We start from the raw sequence: 14,488 nt of genomic DNA on the forward strand, positions 1-14,488 counted from the left end.
TACCAAATGATTTATAGGAATAAACGTATTTTATAAACAACAAATTATGTTTTATCGTAACTTATTTTCTGGAGAAAACTAGTATAAATTGTGATCTCAACAAATCAACATATCTTGAGATAAGATAATCCCACAGTGGGGACTAATAAACAATTTGTGATCATGAGAAAACATTAGTTATAGTAAGAAATCAACCAACAAATGTTTACTCGTAATCACAAATTGTTTTTCGTGTGATCTCAAGTTGATTTATGAATTATTTGAATTATTGAGAAATCTTTAGAATCCATACAGCTCAAATTATCTCATATAACTTCATATATATCTTATATATATTATATATATTTTATTATAACAGGACAAATAATGTAACACTAATAAAATAAAATAAAAACATTGGGCAGGACTTCTAATTGGAGCCTGGATAACAGCATCATGGTTTCCGCCTGGGAGCCGGGCTGTTCCGCTGTACAGTCTACAAAATAAAAGTAAGGGACTTTTATTTTGACACGTAAATATGATTTCCCTTCCATTTTGAAATTGTTCCCAATTTATGTCGCTGCATCCTGCGCCTTGTGTCTCAGCGCTGGTGTTTTAAAACACTCCTCATTTCTGTGCGTTTATCGGTCGGTTGAGTTAATCAGGTGAACATGAGTGTGATTGATTATGTGCGGGACATGGCGGCCGCGGGGCTTCACTCCAACGTCCGGATCCTGAGCAGCCTGCTCCTGACCATGAGCACCAACAACCCGTGAGTTACAAGTCAACTTAGCTTCAGATTAAAGTTCCCCACACGGCCCAGCCCGACCCTGCAGCCCGGCCCTGCAGCCCTTCAACCCCGGCTGTGCCTCACAGCCCCGCTGAGCACCGTGTCTGAGCCCAGGTTCAGCTGCAGGCACGTTCAGCGAGCCAGCTGCGGTTAGCCAGCTGCGGTTAGCCCAGCCAGCTAGGGAGCGAGCTTGGCCTGCATTTTAAAATATATATAGCTCTACTTTTTAAAAATACTCCCTTTTAAAAGTAACGTGGTTTGCAAGCTCTCATGATCAACACGAACACGCTAGCTTGCTTGCTAGCTAACGCACTGAGGCTGCAGTAATGCTGGAAGAGGCATGGCTAGCTAATTACACTGTATGGACAAAAGTATTGGGACACATGAAGGGTATTACAGGGGGTGGACACGCATTCTGATTCATTTCACATTTAACTTTAAGCACCTTTCTGACACAGATGTGCAAATGCACACACACAGCCTGTCTGGTCTATCTCTCTCAATAGAATAAGACACTCAGGAGAGGAAAACCATGGACATATGGGCACCATACTGCCTAAAGCCAGGTGTGGGATAGAGGGGTAGCTATAAAGTCCCCCCAGCATTGATCTGTGGAGCAGAGGAATGGTGGTTGGTGCTCCATCTAGTTCTTTTGGGATAAGGTGGGGTGGCGATCATCCAGCATCCTGAAAGCAGGATCAAACTGAATGGGCGAGAGTCTTAAAACTTTTGCCCATGTAGCAGTTTAGTATGTTAGAGAAGTTTATGTAAGGTTAATGTAATGTAATATAATCCTCTCTTTCCGACAGGGAGCTCTTTTCCCCAGCCCAGAAGTACCAGCTCCTGGTCTATCATGCTGATGCCATCTTCCATGATAAGGAGTACAGAAACGCTGCTTGCAAGTACAACATGGCTCTGCAGCAGAAGAAGGTACTGAGCAAAGCCTCCAAAGTGAGACCGTCCAGCACCGGTGGCTCGTCCTCAGTGCAGACTCAGGTAAGGTAGCCCTCTCTCAGAAGACAATAATGGACATATCTGCAATGTCACACTTAAGTGAGTGTGTTGTCGACTTTATAACATTAAAACGGGTGAAAGCAATATAAGTACAATCAAGTACTTCCCTGTAGGAACGCCTGGGAACTTCTTGGTATATCCAGCATTTGCTTTAAAATAGTGGTACCCAGCCCTGGTCCTGAGGGACCGGTCCTGCTCTCAACACTAAATAACCAGTCCTTACGGAGTTGAAGGTACAGTCTTAGAGCAGAACACCGCTGGACAGGGGTCAGGTCAGTGTCAAGGTTGGGAACTACTGCTCTAACATTAACTGGAAATTGAGAGATGAGACTTGAGGCATTCCAGCACAGGACCAAAGAAAATTCAACCCAAAACAGGAATGATTTAAAAACATATGAAAACATGAATAGTAAGTCTCTCAAAACCGAGCTTAATTATGTGGAACTGGCTCTGTATGTATCCGGGTCCGCTCACCAACTCCTTTTTTTTATTTTATTTTTCTCACAGAATTTGCCCTCAGAGATTGAAGTGAAGTATAAGATTGCGGAGTGCTACACAATTCTGAAGCTGGACAAAGATGCAATCTCCGTATTGGATGGGATTCCCTCAAGGCAGAGGACCCCCAAGGTGTCTTCCCCTTTCTTTTTAACCTCTGGTTCATTCTTTCTGTAGTAACAGCTAATGTTGTAAACGTGTGTCTGTGATTGCAACAGATCAACATGATGCTGGCGAATCTCTACCGGAAGGCAGGTCAGGAACGGTCAGCAGTCACAAGCTACAAGGAAGTTCTGCGGCAGTGTCCCCTGGCACTTGATGCCATTATTGGTGGGTAACAATAAGCTTGTAGCATGTGCCAAAGCAACAAGTGATTTCCTACTGGAGCAGAGGACTGCTATGATTAGGGACCGTCATTCTCATATGAATTTAGTTGCAGTTATTGTTTGTGGTCCCTGAGTCCCCCTGTGGTCCCCCTCTTTGGAAATGTAAAACCAGATTTCACATTTTAAACAGAGAGGTTGCTCATAGATAGTAGAATTTACATTATTATTTTATGTATTTGTTTATCAGAAGCTGAACAGATTCATTCATCATTAAATTATCATTAAAAAACAGACCAGACATTTTAGTCCTGATAAACTTTACATAACTTTACATACTTTACATTACTTCTCATCACGCTGACCTTCTGGTCCCCTTGGTACCAGACAGTTATTTCTAAAGCACCGATAATGTTGTACTCCTTCTCTTAATCTCTAAGCAGGTGCAGTTGAATAAGTGTTAGCTAAGATGTTTGTGATGGCTTGCAGGGCTGCTGTCTCTGTCTGTGAAGGGAGCCGAGGTGGCCTCTATGACCATGGATGTGATTCAGAGCATCCCTAATCTGGACTGGCTCTCTGTCTGGATCAAAGCCTACGCCTTCATCCATGGTGGAGACAATCACAGAGCTATCAATACAATCTGGTGAGATGTACATAAGTCTACCTTCACATTATTTCTCCCTTTGCTTCAGTTTTGTCAAATATACCCAGAGGTCAGGTCAAGTCAGTGCCAGGGTTGGGAACTACTGCTCTAAAATAAACTGAAAAATTAAGAGATGAGCAGAATAAAGCCAAAAAAAATTCAACCCAAAACATAAATGATTTAAATACACTTAAACATTCAAAATAACAAATCTCTCTTTACTCTGGTAACTGTGTATGGTCACTAGTGAATCAAGAAAGGTTTTGACTGTTTTACATTATCATGGGAGTGTGTAGACAGGCTTCCCACACCTCCTGGAAAATCTGAAAAACCTGGAAATTGAGAGGCTATTTTTACTGAAAAATATTAAGACCCTAGAAAGGTTAAGCAGAGCTGGACAATATGATGATATTCTGTCGTATTGTGATCAGTTTAGCTATTGTCATAACACAATATACTTCCAAGCATATCAAGGATACTGTAGTGCTTTAAACACTGATCAACTGCAGGTTTCATTACAAACAGTGTAATTAGACTAGTATAATTAGATGAAGTTAGATGAGTAAAAAGCACTGTATTCAGTACGGGAGAGTATCTGCAGAGTAGTTTATAATAATCTGTAGCTATGTTTTTTTTTTTTGTGTTTTTGTTTTTTGTCTTTGATTACATGTATCACGATAAATATTGTGCATCATCAAATGTCCTTAAATATCGTGATATAGTATTTTTACTGTATTGCCCAGCTTTAGTTTTATGTTGGATGTACGTGTGCTTGAGTGACAAGAAAAAACCCTCCAAAAAACATCTCTGTTGGTACAGTGTGTAAAGTTAATTGTTTTCAGGCCAAATTGTTTAAGGTTCATGTGATACCTGAGGCTTTCTTAATTTAGTGGCTGGATGTTTTTTAATGCAAATGACCCTTTATTATTAATGTTATTAATATTATTATAATTAATTCATTCATTCATTCATTTTATTATAATTATTTTTTAAAGCTCCCTAGAGAAGAAATCTCTCCTCAGAGATAATGTGGATCTGTTGGTGAGCCTAGCAGATGTTTACTTCAGAGCTGGTGACACCAAAAACGCCATCCTGAAATTTGAGCAGGCACAGATGCTTGACCCGTATCTGATCAAAGGTACACACGTCATTTTGGATTGTTTCTGTTTCTTTTAAAATTTTAATACAACATAAAGAGGAACTTCCAGATTCATATAATGTCATTGTAAAATTCTGTCAGCGAGCTATAGTTGATAGAAATGTAATTTTATACGCTGTACTGGATGTTAGGTATGGATGTGTATGGCTACCTTATGGCTCGAGAAGGCCATCTGGAGGATGTGGAGGTTCTGGGAGGTCGACTCTTCAACATTTCTGATCAGCATGCTGAACCCTGGGTGATATCGGGGTGAGATGGATGAAGGGTTCTCCTCAAACTCTGCTGTTTTCTGCTGATAAACAAGAATTTTAAATTGCTGCTTGGTTTTCAAGGTGTATCCAAGCTCCATGCCTCTTTAAGTACCTCCCAGTGTCCCTTTTGCTCTTCTAGGTGCCACAGTTTCTATAGTAAGCGCTACTCTCGTGCGCTGTACTTGGGGGCCAAGGCTATCCAGCTGAACAGCAACAGCGTGCAGGCACTCCTCCTGAAGGGGGCAGCACTGCGCAACATGGGTCGAGTGCAGGAGGCCATCATTCACTTTAGAGAGGCCATGAGACTGGCACCCTGCCGACTGGACTGTTACGAAGGTTCGGAGTTGTTACAAGATACTAAATATACCAACAAAGTAAAAAAAGAAAAATAACAGTTGATAAAAGTTATGGAAATGAAGCCAAAATTTTCTGCCATGCTAAATTTTTTACTAGAGGTGGAGCCAGACACGCCTACTCAGTTGGTAGACTTGCACCCCTCTCCCAGATTACTCTTCATTGAGTTTACAGCGCAGCCTAAAAGACTAGACGCAAAGTCTAGAGATTTTCTCCTGGATACCGGTAAATTACCAGTACCAGTTTGTATAGTAAATGTAACACTTCAACAGTAAAAGTGTCGTTCATGTAAACAGTTTACATTTCCATCTAAATACAGCACCAGAGCTCAGCTCTATTTGCCACTGAGATGAACCAAAGCTACTACGTTCCAGTTTAGCCCTCCTGAGCTGCTGTGAGAGAGTCAGCACACACTGGTGACGATTAAAAGACTCTGTACGGATCAAAAAGAAAAAAGATTGTTGGCGGAGTACAAATAATACTGAGCCCAGCACGTCTAACTACGCTTATGCTAGCTGGCTGACAAACAACTAATTAGATCACATTGGCTGTTTTACACTAATAGGCTTGCTGCCTGGCTCTTTTAACACGACCAACAGCACAATGCCACACAAATAACAGTATGATTAACTAGCCAGTTTACAGCTGACAGCAACTCAATGTAGTGGACAGCATGTAACCCCACCTTCATACAATAAAGCAGAATAAGGGGTTAAAAACAGATTTTTGGGAGGAAATAAAAATGGGCCAATATCAGCACAGGGACGACTGACTGTTGGAAATAGACACTGGAGATTGGAAAACTGTTTAGTGGAGAAATATGTGACTGAAACATATGGACATGGTTGGAGCTATGCATCAAACTGCAACCAGCCACCCTCTGCTGGCTTCGCTTTGAGTGGTGATGTACTGTACATGCTTTTCTATGGTCATTTTAAACGGCGCTAAATATATATTGTGACCTTCTCCATCTAATTAATCTAATGCTCTATCTAATTCTCCATTCATATAAAAAAAAGTTTATTTTGAGTATTTTTGATTCTGATCTAATGTGACTGACTGAGTTCCCCTTTGTTCTTATTAAAGGGCTTATTGACTGTTACCTGGCATCTAACGGTATCCGTGAGGCAATGGGGATGGCCAACAACATCTACAAAACCCTTGGAGCCAATGCCCAAACTCTTACCATTCTGGCCACGGTGTGTCTAGAGGATCCCATGACTCAAGAGAAGGCCAAAACGCTGCTGGACAAAGCCCTCGCCCAGCGGCCTGATTACATCAAGGCTGTGGTGAAGAAAGCAGAACTCCTCAGTATGTGACTAACTTCTTATGTGACACTTCTCAGGGCTGAGAGGAAATGTACTCAATCATAGTTAGTAGCCTCGGAGAGTGAGACTTGCCTCATCACTTCATACAATACCCCTCTAGCAAGTGCCTGGCATTAAGCATGGTGCCAATAGCTTCATGTTTACCTGCTCCAGAGAGTCCTATTCTATTGATGGTACATCTTTAGAGGGACTAGACAAGCTGGGTGTGTGAAATTGCACATCCGAATGCATTCATTAGAAGGGGTTTCCACAAACCTTTGAATATATAGTGTGTGTAATTGACCTATTTTTATTTATTTATTTATTTAAGCTGTGGCTACCAGTCTGTAGTTGTGTAATCATGTACACGACACCATGGGTGGGTTGCTTCTTGTAGGATTGGTAGGCTTTAGTCAAAATTGCAGCTCGTCTAAAGCCATCTTTCAGCCCTAAGCCCCAGTCTATGTAGTTGTTCGAAAAGAATCTTAATCATAATCACATAATCTTGAAAAATTATGTACACAGCTGTCGGCACCTTTTGCTATAAATATGTATTTGCTCCTCCTGGTCTTTTATCTCCATAATTGTCTAATTTCACTAATCATGACGTTTGTGCTTTTCAGGTCGAGAGCAGAAATATGAAGAGGGTATAGCCCTTCTGCGAAACACACTGGCTAATCAAAGTGACTGCATGCTCCATCGGATGCTGGGAGATTTTCTAGTAGCCGTTAACGATTATCAGGAGGCCATGGACCAGTACAGCATAGCTTTGAGGTAACCCCATCCACCTTTGCTAGACCCTCCTTAGACTAATTTAAAATTCAGAGACACTCCTTAATGTTTCTAGAAGAAATGTATCACTACTGAAGGAACATGTTCTAGGGTTTCTGATTCAGTTGATTTTAAACGGCCGCTAGCTGTTCTTAACTCCACCTTCACTGAGGTGCAAACCTCTTCTGTTGCTCGTAGTCTTTATGTATGAACTACCACACCATAATGGCATAATGTATTCAGCAACAACAGCATTAGTGAAGCCAGGATGTGAGTGGATTACCACCCCTCCTCGTCCCAAACTCACCAACTCGTCCCAAAAGTATTGCATGGAGCAGCATCCATTATTCCAGCAAACACAATTCCGCTGCTCCACACCTCAATGCTGGGGCTTTATACCCCTCAAGCCCACACCTGGTATTAGGCAGCATGGTGCCAATAGGTACAAGCTGTGGTTGTGCATTTGCACATCTGTGTCAGCAATGAGTGCAGCTGAAAACATTTACTAGAAGGGATGTCCACAAACATTTAATTTATAAGAAACATGTTCTAGACTGCCCTCTGGTGGAGTATAAAGTTCAGGCATTTCTTGTTCATGTTTAAAACAGACAAATAACTAACACAGACTAGTAACAGTGGCATTTCCTTCTCCCCCAGTCTGGATCCAAACGACCAGAAGTCTTTAGAGGGCATGCAGAAGATGGAAAAAGAAGAAAGTCCCACAGATGCCACGGTGGAGCTGGACGGAGATGACATGGAGGGCAGCGGAGAGGAGGGAGACCTGGAGGGCAGTGACAGTGAGGCAGCGCAGTGGGCTGACCAGGAGCAGTGGTTTGGCATGCAGTGACCTTTACTTCCAGCAGTGTTGGAACACCTCAGAGTACCAAGGCTGATCTAGGAGCAGCTCCCTGCTGGCTCTCTCGTACCATTATGCAGCAGGATATAACTGCCTTAACTGACTGTAGATCAGCACTGTTACTCTTGAGAAATATGAGACAATGTAGGGATCCTGCCTACATAATAAACTGGTGCAGCGCCTCCTGCTGGCTGGGAGATGTGGCCAAGCAGGCACAAGCAGAGAGAACTTCTTTTCTGAAGTTTAAAGACTGACGACCATGCCTGAACATGGAAGATACAGCTGTGGGTGATGGCACAGGGTCATAAAAAGCAGCCTTTATGATGAGTGCTGGCAAATTTCTGTAGAAGCACTTTCACTTCTGTCTCGATGGAAGTGTGTATGTGTGCAGTGCTGCCACCTGCTGGTGCACTTCACAAAGTGCTTGATGCTTGTATGCCCCTGTTATTTTCTCTGGGTGGTTTGAAGAGGTGTCTCTCTATCAGACCATGTTTTTACTGAACTTCATTAACATGATCTTAACATTGCTAGAATTGTTGTTCTTGGCCTTGTAGAAGTCGCGGAAGCAGCCTCTTCCTGAGAACTTCTTAAGGACTCAGTAGAAGAACAAACTGAGCTGTCTAAAAGGATTTGCTCTTTGGAAGCAGATCCAGGCCAGACTTCACATATTTCAACTCGCATAGCCTGAGGTGCTCCTCCTCTTTGTGGTGTTGCTTATTTTTTACATTTATTCTAATGTTTAACATTGTATGGTATTGTGAGCTGTGAATAATACTATTTTTGAATGTTAAGAAATAAAAATCATGACCGATGCTTTAGTAACTGAGTGCCTGTCCTTTTTATTGCTTTATTTATTTAGTTTATTTATTTATTTTATTTCAGAAAGGTCCCCATCAAAATGCATCACAAAGGCTGGTCAGTAAAACAGTATTAATGATTATTGGGATGAATTGCACCACAATATGCATAGATATGGTTTTCCATGCAGATCGTTACGGTCATGCTAAAACCTTGTATCTCCAAAATGCCAGCTTTACAGGAGAGGGAACATTTTAGTGGAAGTTTATGGTCAAAAGCTTTATTCCGATTAAATTTGGAGCATTTCTATTGGTCCGTTCCTCATCAAATTTTGACGCAATGTACACAACTTCCAGTTCCAACTTGGGTCAAAAAGCAAAAAATCTAAAATTGAGGAAATACACCAATAACACCATAACATAGGCTCCCGTCTACTGCCACAATGTGACCATTTGACCTCTGAAGGTGTCCTGTGATCCCTTCAGTTGTGAGATGGGGCCTTCATGGAGTCTGTCAATGAGCCTAAGGTGCCCATGACTCTTCGCCAGTTCACCAGTTGCCCTCTGCTGGAGCACTGTCTGGAGGTACTGAAGGAAAGTATTCTCTTATTTTATGGTACATTTGTTTACATGCTTCCAAAATGTAGTATTATGTAGTATGATGGTGACCAGGTGGAGCATCTAGCAGACAACCATTGACTGGGAATGCAGATGTTCTGGCCCCTCCTGAGATGGTCTGAAGTTAAGGGTCAGTAGCTTCAGGGTCATAACGGATGGCCATCTGTTTAATGAAGACACTCCGGTTTCTAGCCCTCCTTGCCTCAGGTCGAAAACCTTCTATAAAGACCTGGGTGAAACTAGCTTCCTTCAGGCTGAGTGGCACAATAATGGATCTGAGATGCATCTTGCCTTCATCTGGTCTCCTGTGTCTTTCCTCTCCAGCTGCAAGAACACAAGTTCACAACAGTACTGAGCACCACTGAGTACCAGGAGAACCTCCACAAGACCTGCCTGATGTTTTGTAAACGCCCTGACAGTGATTCAGCCACCCTTGCGAAAGTGGCTCAGATTTCCCCCAGTCCCCGCTTTCCCATTTCCCCCTTTCTTTCCTGACAGAAGCCATTAGCCACCTGTCAGTTGTGTAAATGTTATGGCTGATCAGTGTTTTTGCATATTTGACAGTCATGGTCATCATCAAGATTACACCATATAATATAAAACTACACACATCAGTGTTTGATCAAACAATAAAACACCAACACACTCTTTTACTGTCACTTTATTGACCGTAAGTCATTGTGATAATTACAATAGTCAACACTGCTGGGGCAGTGTCTTGCCATCAGTCATCATAGGAACTGTAAGAACGACTGGCTGGCTGTTTGTCATACTCCTCTATGCTGAAACTCATCTGCTCTAAAACAGGACGCACATCACTGTGCAAAGCAATAATTCTCAGAATCAGGAGAGATTTTGCTGATTTTACACATCTCACAGGACTTCCATTGGGAAAAAGGAGGAGAAGCTGGTGCCGGTCACTAACGCCGTCTGGTATTTCTTCTATCTATCTATCTATATATAAATTAAGTGTTGCTGTGCTATACAAAAAGCTTCGAGTCTTACCAGAACAAATGTCTCAGAGTACCTTTAAGGGCATGCACCACGAAGATCTCACTCCCTTTGTATTAAATCCCCTGAAAATCTCCATTTCTATCAGTGAAGTCTCCAAAACGGCCTTCATTATTCACTCCTAATGAACAAAACGCTGAGTACCTTTCTAAACTAATTATTATACATCTTATTTTCTCTGTAGCACAGTTGGCATGCAGGTCTTGGATGATGTGGCACTGCTTAAAACACACGCACTAAACTACTGAAACCTTTTACAGCTTCTGCAGAGGGTTACCAAGAGCCAGGCTCAGATCACCCGTGCTGAGGAGAGAGAAAGGGAGAGAGAGAGAAATAAAGAAAGATGTAAAATAAGTAAATGAATAAATATATAAATAAAAAGGCTGTTTGTAACAAATGCTTAAGCAAATGACCAGGAGACAGATTCATAAAAGTGTCTTAAGAAAGAACTCCTCTTTACTTAGTTTTTACTATAATTTTAAGAATAGTTATTCTTAAGAAAAATAGATTTATGGTGCTAAATAATAGCTTAACCTTACTGACGGCCTCATACTGGTCTTAGACTGTAAGAGGTCAAAAGGTCTGTCTCTAAGCTGATCAGTTTAAATAGCTGAATGACTGAATCCTGATAAATTAGACCTTATTTCTAAAGTGGAGATTGTTTTAAAGGACTGTTGGTTTCTGTAGAATTTATAATAACAGCTTTTTAAGCTCATTCCTGTTATATTTTGGAGGATGTTTTTTTGGTTTTCCTGTTGCCGGTTTTTGCCACAGTTTGTTTTAGTATCGTGTTTAGTGAATTATTTATGCTTAGTTATTTGAAAGCTGTTTTTCTCCATTTATCTGTTCTCTGACTTAACAGAAAATTACAAAACGCGCCTCACGATAAACGGCAAAACTCTCTAGAGTCTCTAGAAAACATTAAGAACATTTAAGAGAATCAAGAACAAGAACACTTATGAACGTATTCATGTTCATCTTAAGAAAGCGCTTATGAATATGACTCCAGGAAGGCAAAAGTGTAGTAATTAAAACTTAAAGAATGAACAATCTTAGGCATTGAAATGGGGCAAAAATAAACCCTTTCTAGTCATTTTCCAGCACCACAGTTTAGCAGAAGGAAGGAGTTCAGCTCCCCACAACCAGCCCCACATAGTCCACCAGCCCACAAAACACCTCACAGTACATGAAAGGCTTTAAGTGAATAAAACCAGGGAGCTCAACCTGCAGAAGCTGGAGGGGCACCAGATCAAATTTGTGATCAGAGAAAGATTTCAGCAATTAAAACCAAATCAATGATTAAATTTAGCATTTTATTTTGGAATTTCACATTTGAACACTTTTAAGTGATCCATTTAATCAGAACACCTCAGAACGTTTAAAATAATCAATTTTGTTACAATAAGAAGCTATTTTATTATTATTATTAAGTCTTTTGGTTCAGAGGCAAAGAAGGACAGTTTGTCCACCCTCCAGCTTTGCAGGTTGACGGCCCAGGCATTAGACAATGACAAATAAATCATTCCAAGGCAACAAATGCAAATAACCAAACAACCCTGCATTAAAGGCTCAATCTACTGATCTTTCAGTTTCTACACACTGCTAAGAAGTAAAACAGCCATTAGAGCGTTCTGGTTTATGTGATATTATTCATTAGAGATTTATTGCAGAGTCTGCTACAGTGGTGGAGATAGGAACCAACATTTAGACCACTCAAACAATCCATCTTCACTGTAAAAGTCTGTCAAAACCTTGGAGGTCAACGTCAAAAGATTTTATTCGAAGTTATTTAAGAACTCTTCTTTTGGTCCAGTCATCATGAAATTCAATGTAAAGAACAACTCCAAGGTTTTGTGCGAGACTGATCAAATGAGGGCACTTTATTTACCATCTAAAACAACTTCTGCAGCAGTCTGTACATGGTAGGAGACAAAATAGCACCTAAAAGAACCTTACATTTCGTCCTATTTTGTGTAACAGCTTTGGGATGTTCTATCTAGAGGACGTCTTGATGGCCAATTAAACGCTGCGGATCTGGTGCCACTCACCACCACTGTAACAATTCTTCAACCTCTGTAGAACATCATCTCACACCAATGATTTTAATTGCACAGAAATGTCGACCGATCAGTGGAGCTGGCCTTTACAGTAGTACTCATGAGGAGGTGAGGTTACAGCAGAAGGTTACAGTCGGGTTCTCACTCTCCGAGCCGAGCGATGGAGGGAATGCATTTATTAATATTTTAAGACCAGTTTTGAGTGAAACATGCTCACCAAGTTCTCCTGATTAAACACAAAAACCACTCATCAAGTACAGTTACGATTAAAAAAATAGGGAAGATCTGTTAGAGTCTGACTCCACCATGTGCTATTTACACACACATTTACACAGGCCTGCAACCAGCAGGCCCTTCTAATGGCAGGAACGCCAGAATCCTTACCTCTAAAACTCCTTTAAAACCAGGGACGTCTGTGCTGAATTTATTCACTTGAGTACTAAGATTTATGCTCACTCACATAGTTAACACACACTACCACACCACACGCACCATTGCTTAGCTATAGGTCTCACACGGTCACTTTCTACAACCGCAGATAAGCTTTTAAAGCAACTCAAAAACAAACAAAAAAATAAATAAATAAATGAAAATAAAAAAGTGGAAGTATACATACTCCCTGAATATGATCAAATAAATGTGTACTGCTCATCTTTAGGGTTGTAAATACACATGTTAACAGAGCTGGTGGGTTTTCAAAGCTTTAAAAGTACAGCCAGGATGGTCTTCCACAGGGATTAAAATTAGTCAATTAAACATGAGGTAGCTGAATTCTGCAAACTGCAGAAGGAATTAATCGTTTAAGAAAAAAATCAAACAAAACAGAATACCATAAATTAATGGTTCAACGAAAAGGAACAAAAACATTTAATCTGAATGGGAAGGACAGAATCTTATCCGGCATTCCCAGCTTAAAAGGCCCGCTTTTCCTACAATGTTCACAACTCTAATTAAATTACACTATATTGACAAAAGTATTGGGACACACCTCTTAAATCAACAAACAAAACTCTGGAGCAGTGGAAACATGTTACGTGGAGTGATTAAGCAGGATTATCTATCTGGCCGTCTGATGGAGTCTGAATTTGACGAACGCCAGGAGAATGTTACCTGTCTACAGTTGGTACAGTGCAGTCAAGGTTTGGTGGAGGAGGGATAATGCTATGGGGTTCTTTCCATATCAGCTCTATATTAATGCCTATGGATTTAGAATGGGTAGGCGTAACATCCCAATATTTCTGTCCATATAACAAAGGATAACGAGGGCAGCTGAGAACAAAAGCCTTTATATGTATATGTAACAAAAACAAACCAAATGTGTTAAGTGTGCTTTAAAACGGAATGATTAAAAACAGGAATAATGGTAGATCACTCAGAGCCAAGTATACATTAAAAAAGAAACCCAAAGCATACAGTTTGTGGATGTTTGTGCAAACATTGACTTGGTTAATGTGTTTCCTGGTTAATGGGTTTTTTTGGACCGGTGCTTGTTAGCGTCACTGCAGGTCTTGGATCAGTCAGGCAGTCAGGAGGACCAGAGCAGGCTGCTCATGTTAGTGTCTGTGCTGTACAGCCACACCACCAGGGGGAGTGAGATGGCTACAAAGGGCCAGGAGATGCCCTGGGCGCATGCAGAGAGGGAGCAGCCTCCCTGCCGGGGCTCCGGCTCTAGGTCTTTACCCGGCTCCAGGTAGTTTCGTGCCACAAACTTGAGCAGCTCGTCCATCAGGATGACTGGCAGAGAGATTTTCAGCACCATCAGCCACTGAGTCACGTTCAGAGGAGTGATCTGGAAAATGACCTGGGAGGATAAAGGGAAGAGGGCAATGTGACTGTCCCAAAACTCTCAAGGTTTAGATTTCTCAAGCTAAAACCCCCATTCATAAAAGGAATTTTCTTTTACCCCCCTTTTAAATTTCATCTCTTATATTACATGATATCAGGTGAAAACCCTAGTCTTAAAATATTCCCACTCTTTAGGAAAATATTTTTTTCAGGACTTTCCAGAAAGTTTTCCTTGACTTTCATACAACAAGCATAGTTATTAAATACTCAAATATTCA

General features: G+C 41.1%; 2 protein-coding genes across 2 annotated transcripts in view; one reads left to right on the plus strand and one right to left on the minus strand.

Annotated features, from left to right (window-relative positions):
- Positions 1-551: 551 nt before the first annotated feature.
- anapc7 (anaphase promoting complex subunit 7) lies at positions 552-8,764 on the plus strand. The gene is made up of 11 exons (XM_072681488.1): positions 552-751; positions 1,579-1,765; positions 2,291-2,410; positions 2,497-2,608; positions 3,091-3,244; positions 4,240-4,382; positions 4,535-4,652; positions 4,794-4,990; positions 6,095-6,319; positions 6,939-7,089; positions 7,744-8,764. The coding sequence occupies exons 1-11, from the start codon at positions 651-653 to the stop codon at positions 7,931-7,933; spliced, it is 1,698 nt and encodes a 565-aa protein (XP_072537589.1). The 5' UTR covers positions 552-650; the 3' UTR covers positions 7,934-8,764.
- Positions 8,765-10,032: 1,268 nt separating this feature from the next.
- Positions 10,033-14,488, minus strand: part of atp2a2a (ATPase sarcoplasmic/endoplasmic reticulum Ca2+ transporting 2a) — a 29,885-nt gene continuing 25,429 nt past the window's right edge. The window contains exon 20 of the mRNA XM_072681489.1: positions 10,033-14,226. Coding sequence (XP_072537590.1) covers positions 13,951-14,226 — 276 coding nt within the window. The 3' untranslated portion in view covers positions 10,033-13,950. The remainder of the gene's footprint in view (positions 14,227-14,488) is intronic.

This window comes from Salminus brasiliensis, chromosome 6 (genome assembly GCF_030463535.1).
Source record: "Salminus brasiliensis chromosome 6, fSalBra1.hap2, whole genome shotgun sequence".
Taxonomy (NCBI): Eukaryota; Metazoa; Chordata; class Actinopteri; order Characiformes; family Bryconidae; genus Salminus; species Salminus brasiliensis.

Excerpts from the sequence above, each read along its gene's own strand:
- anapc7 (XM_072681488.1), top strand. The coding sequence starts at position 651 with ATGAGTGTGATTGATTATGTGCGGGACATGGCGGCCGCGGGGCTTCAC. Across the intron at positions 4,991-6,094 it reads CCGACTGGACTGTTACGAAG|GGCTTATTGACTGTTACCTG; the intron begins GTTCGGAGTTGT and ends TTCTTATTAAAG. Across the intron at positions 7,090-7,743 it reads CAGTACAGCATAGCTTTGAG|TCTGGATCCAAACGACCAGA; the intron begins GTAACCCCATCC and ends CTTCTCCCCCAG.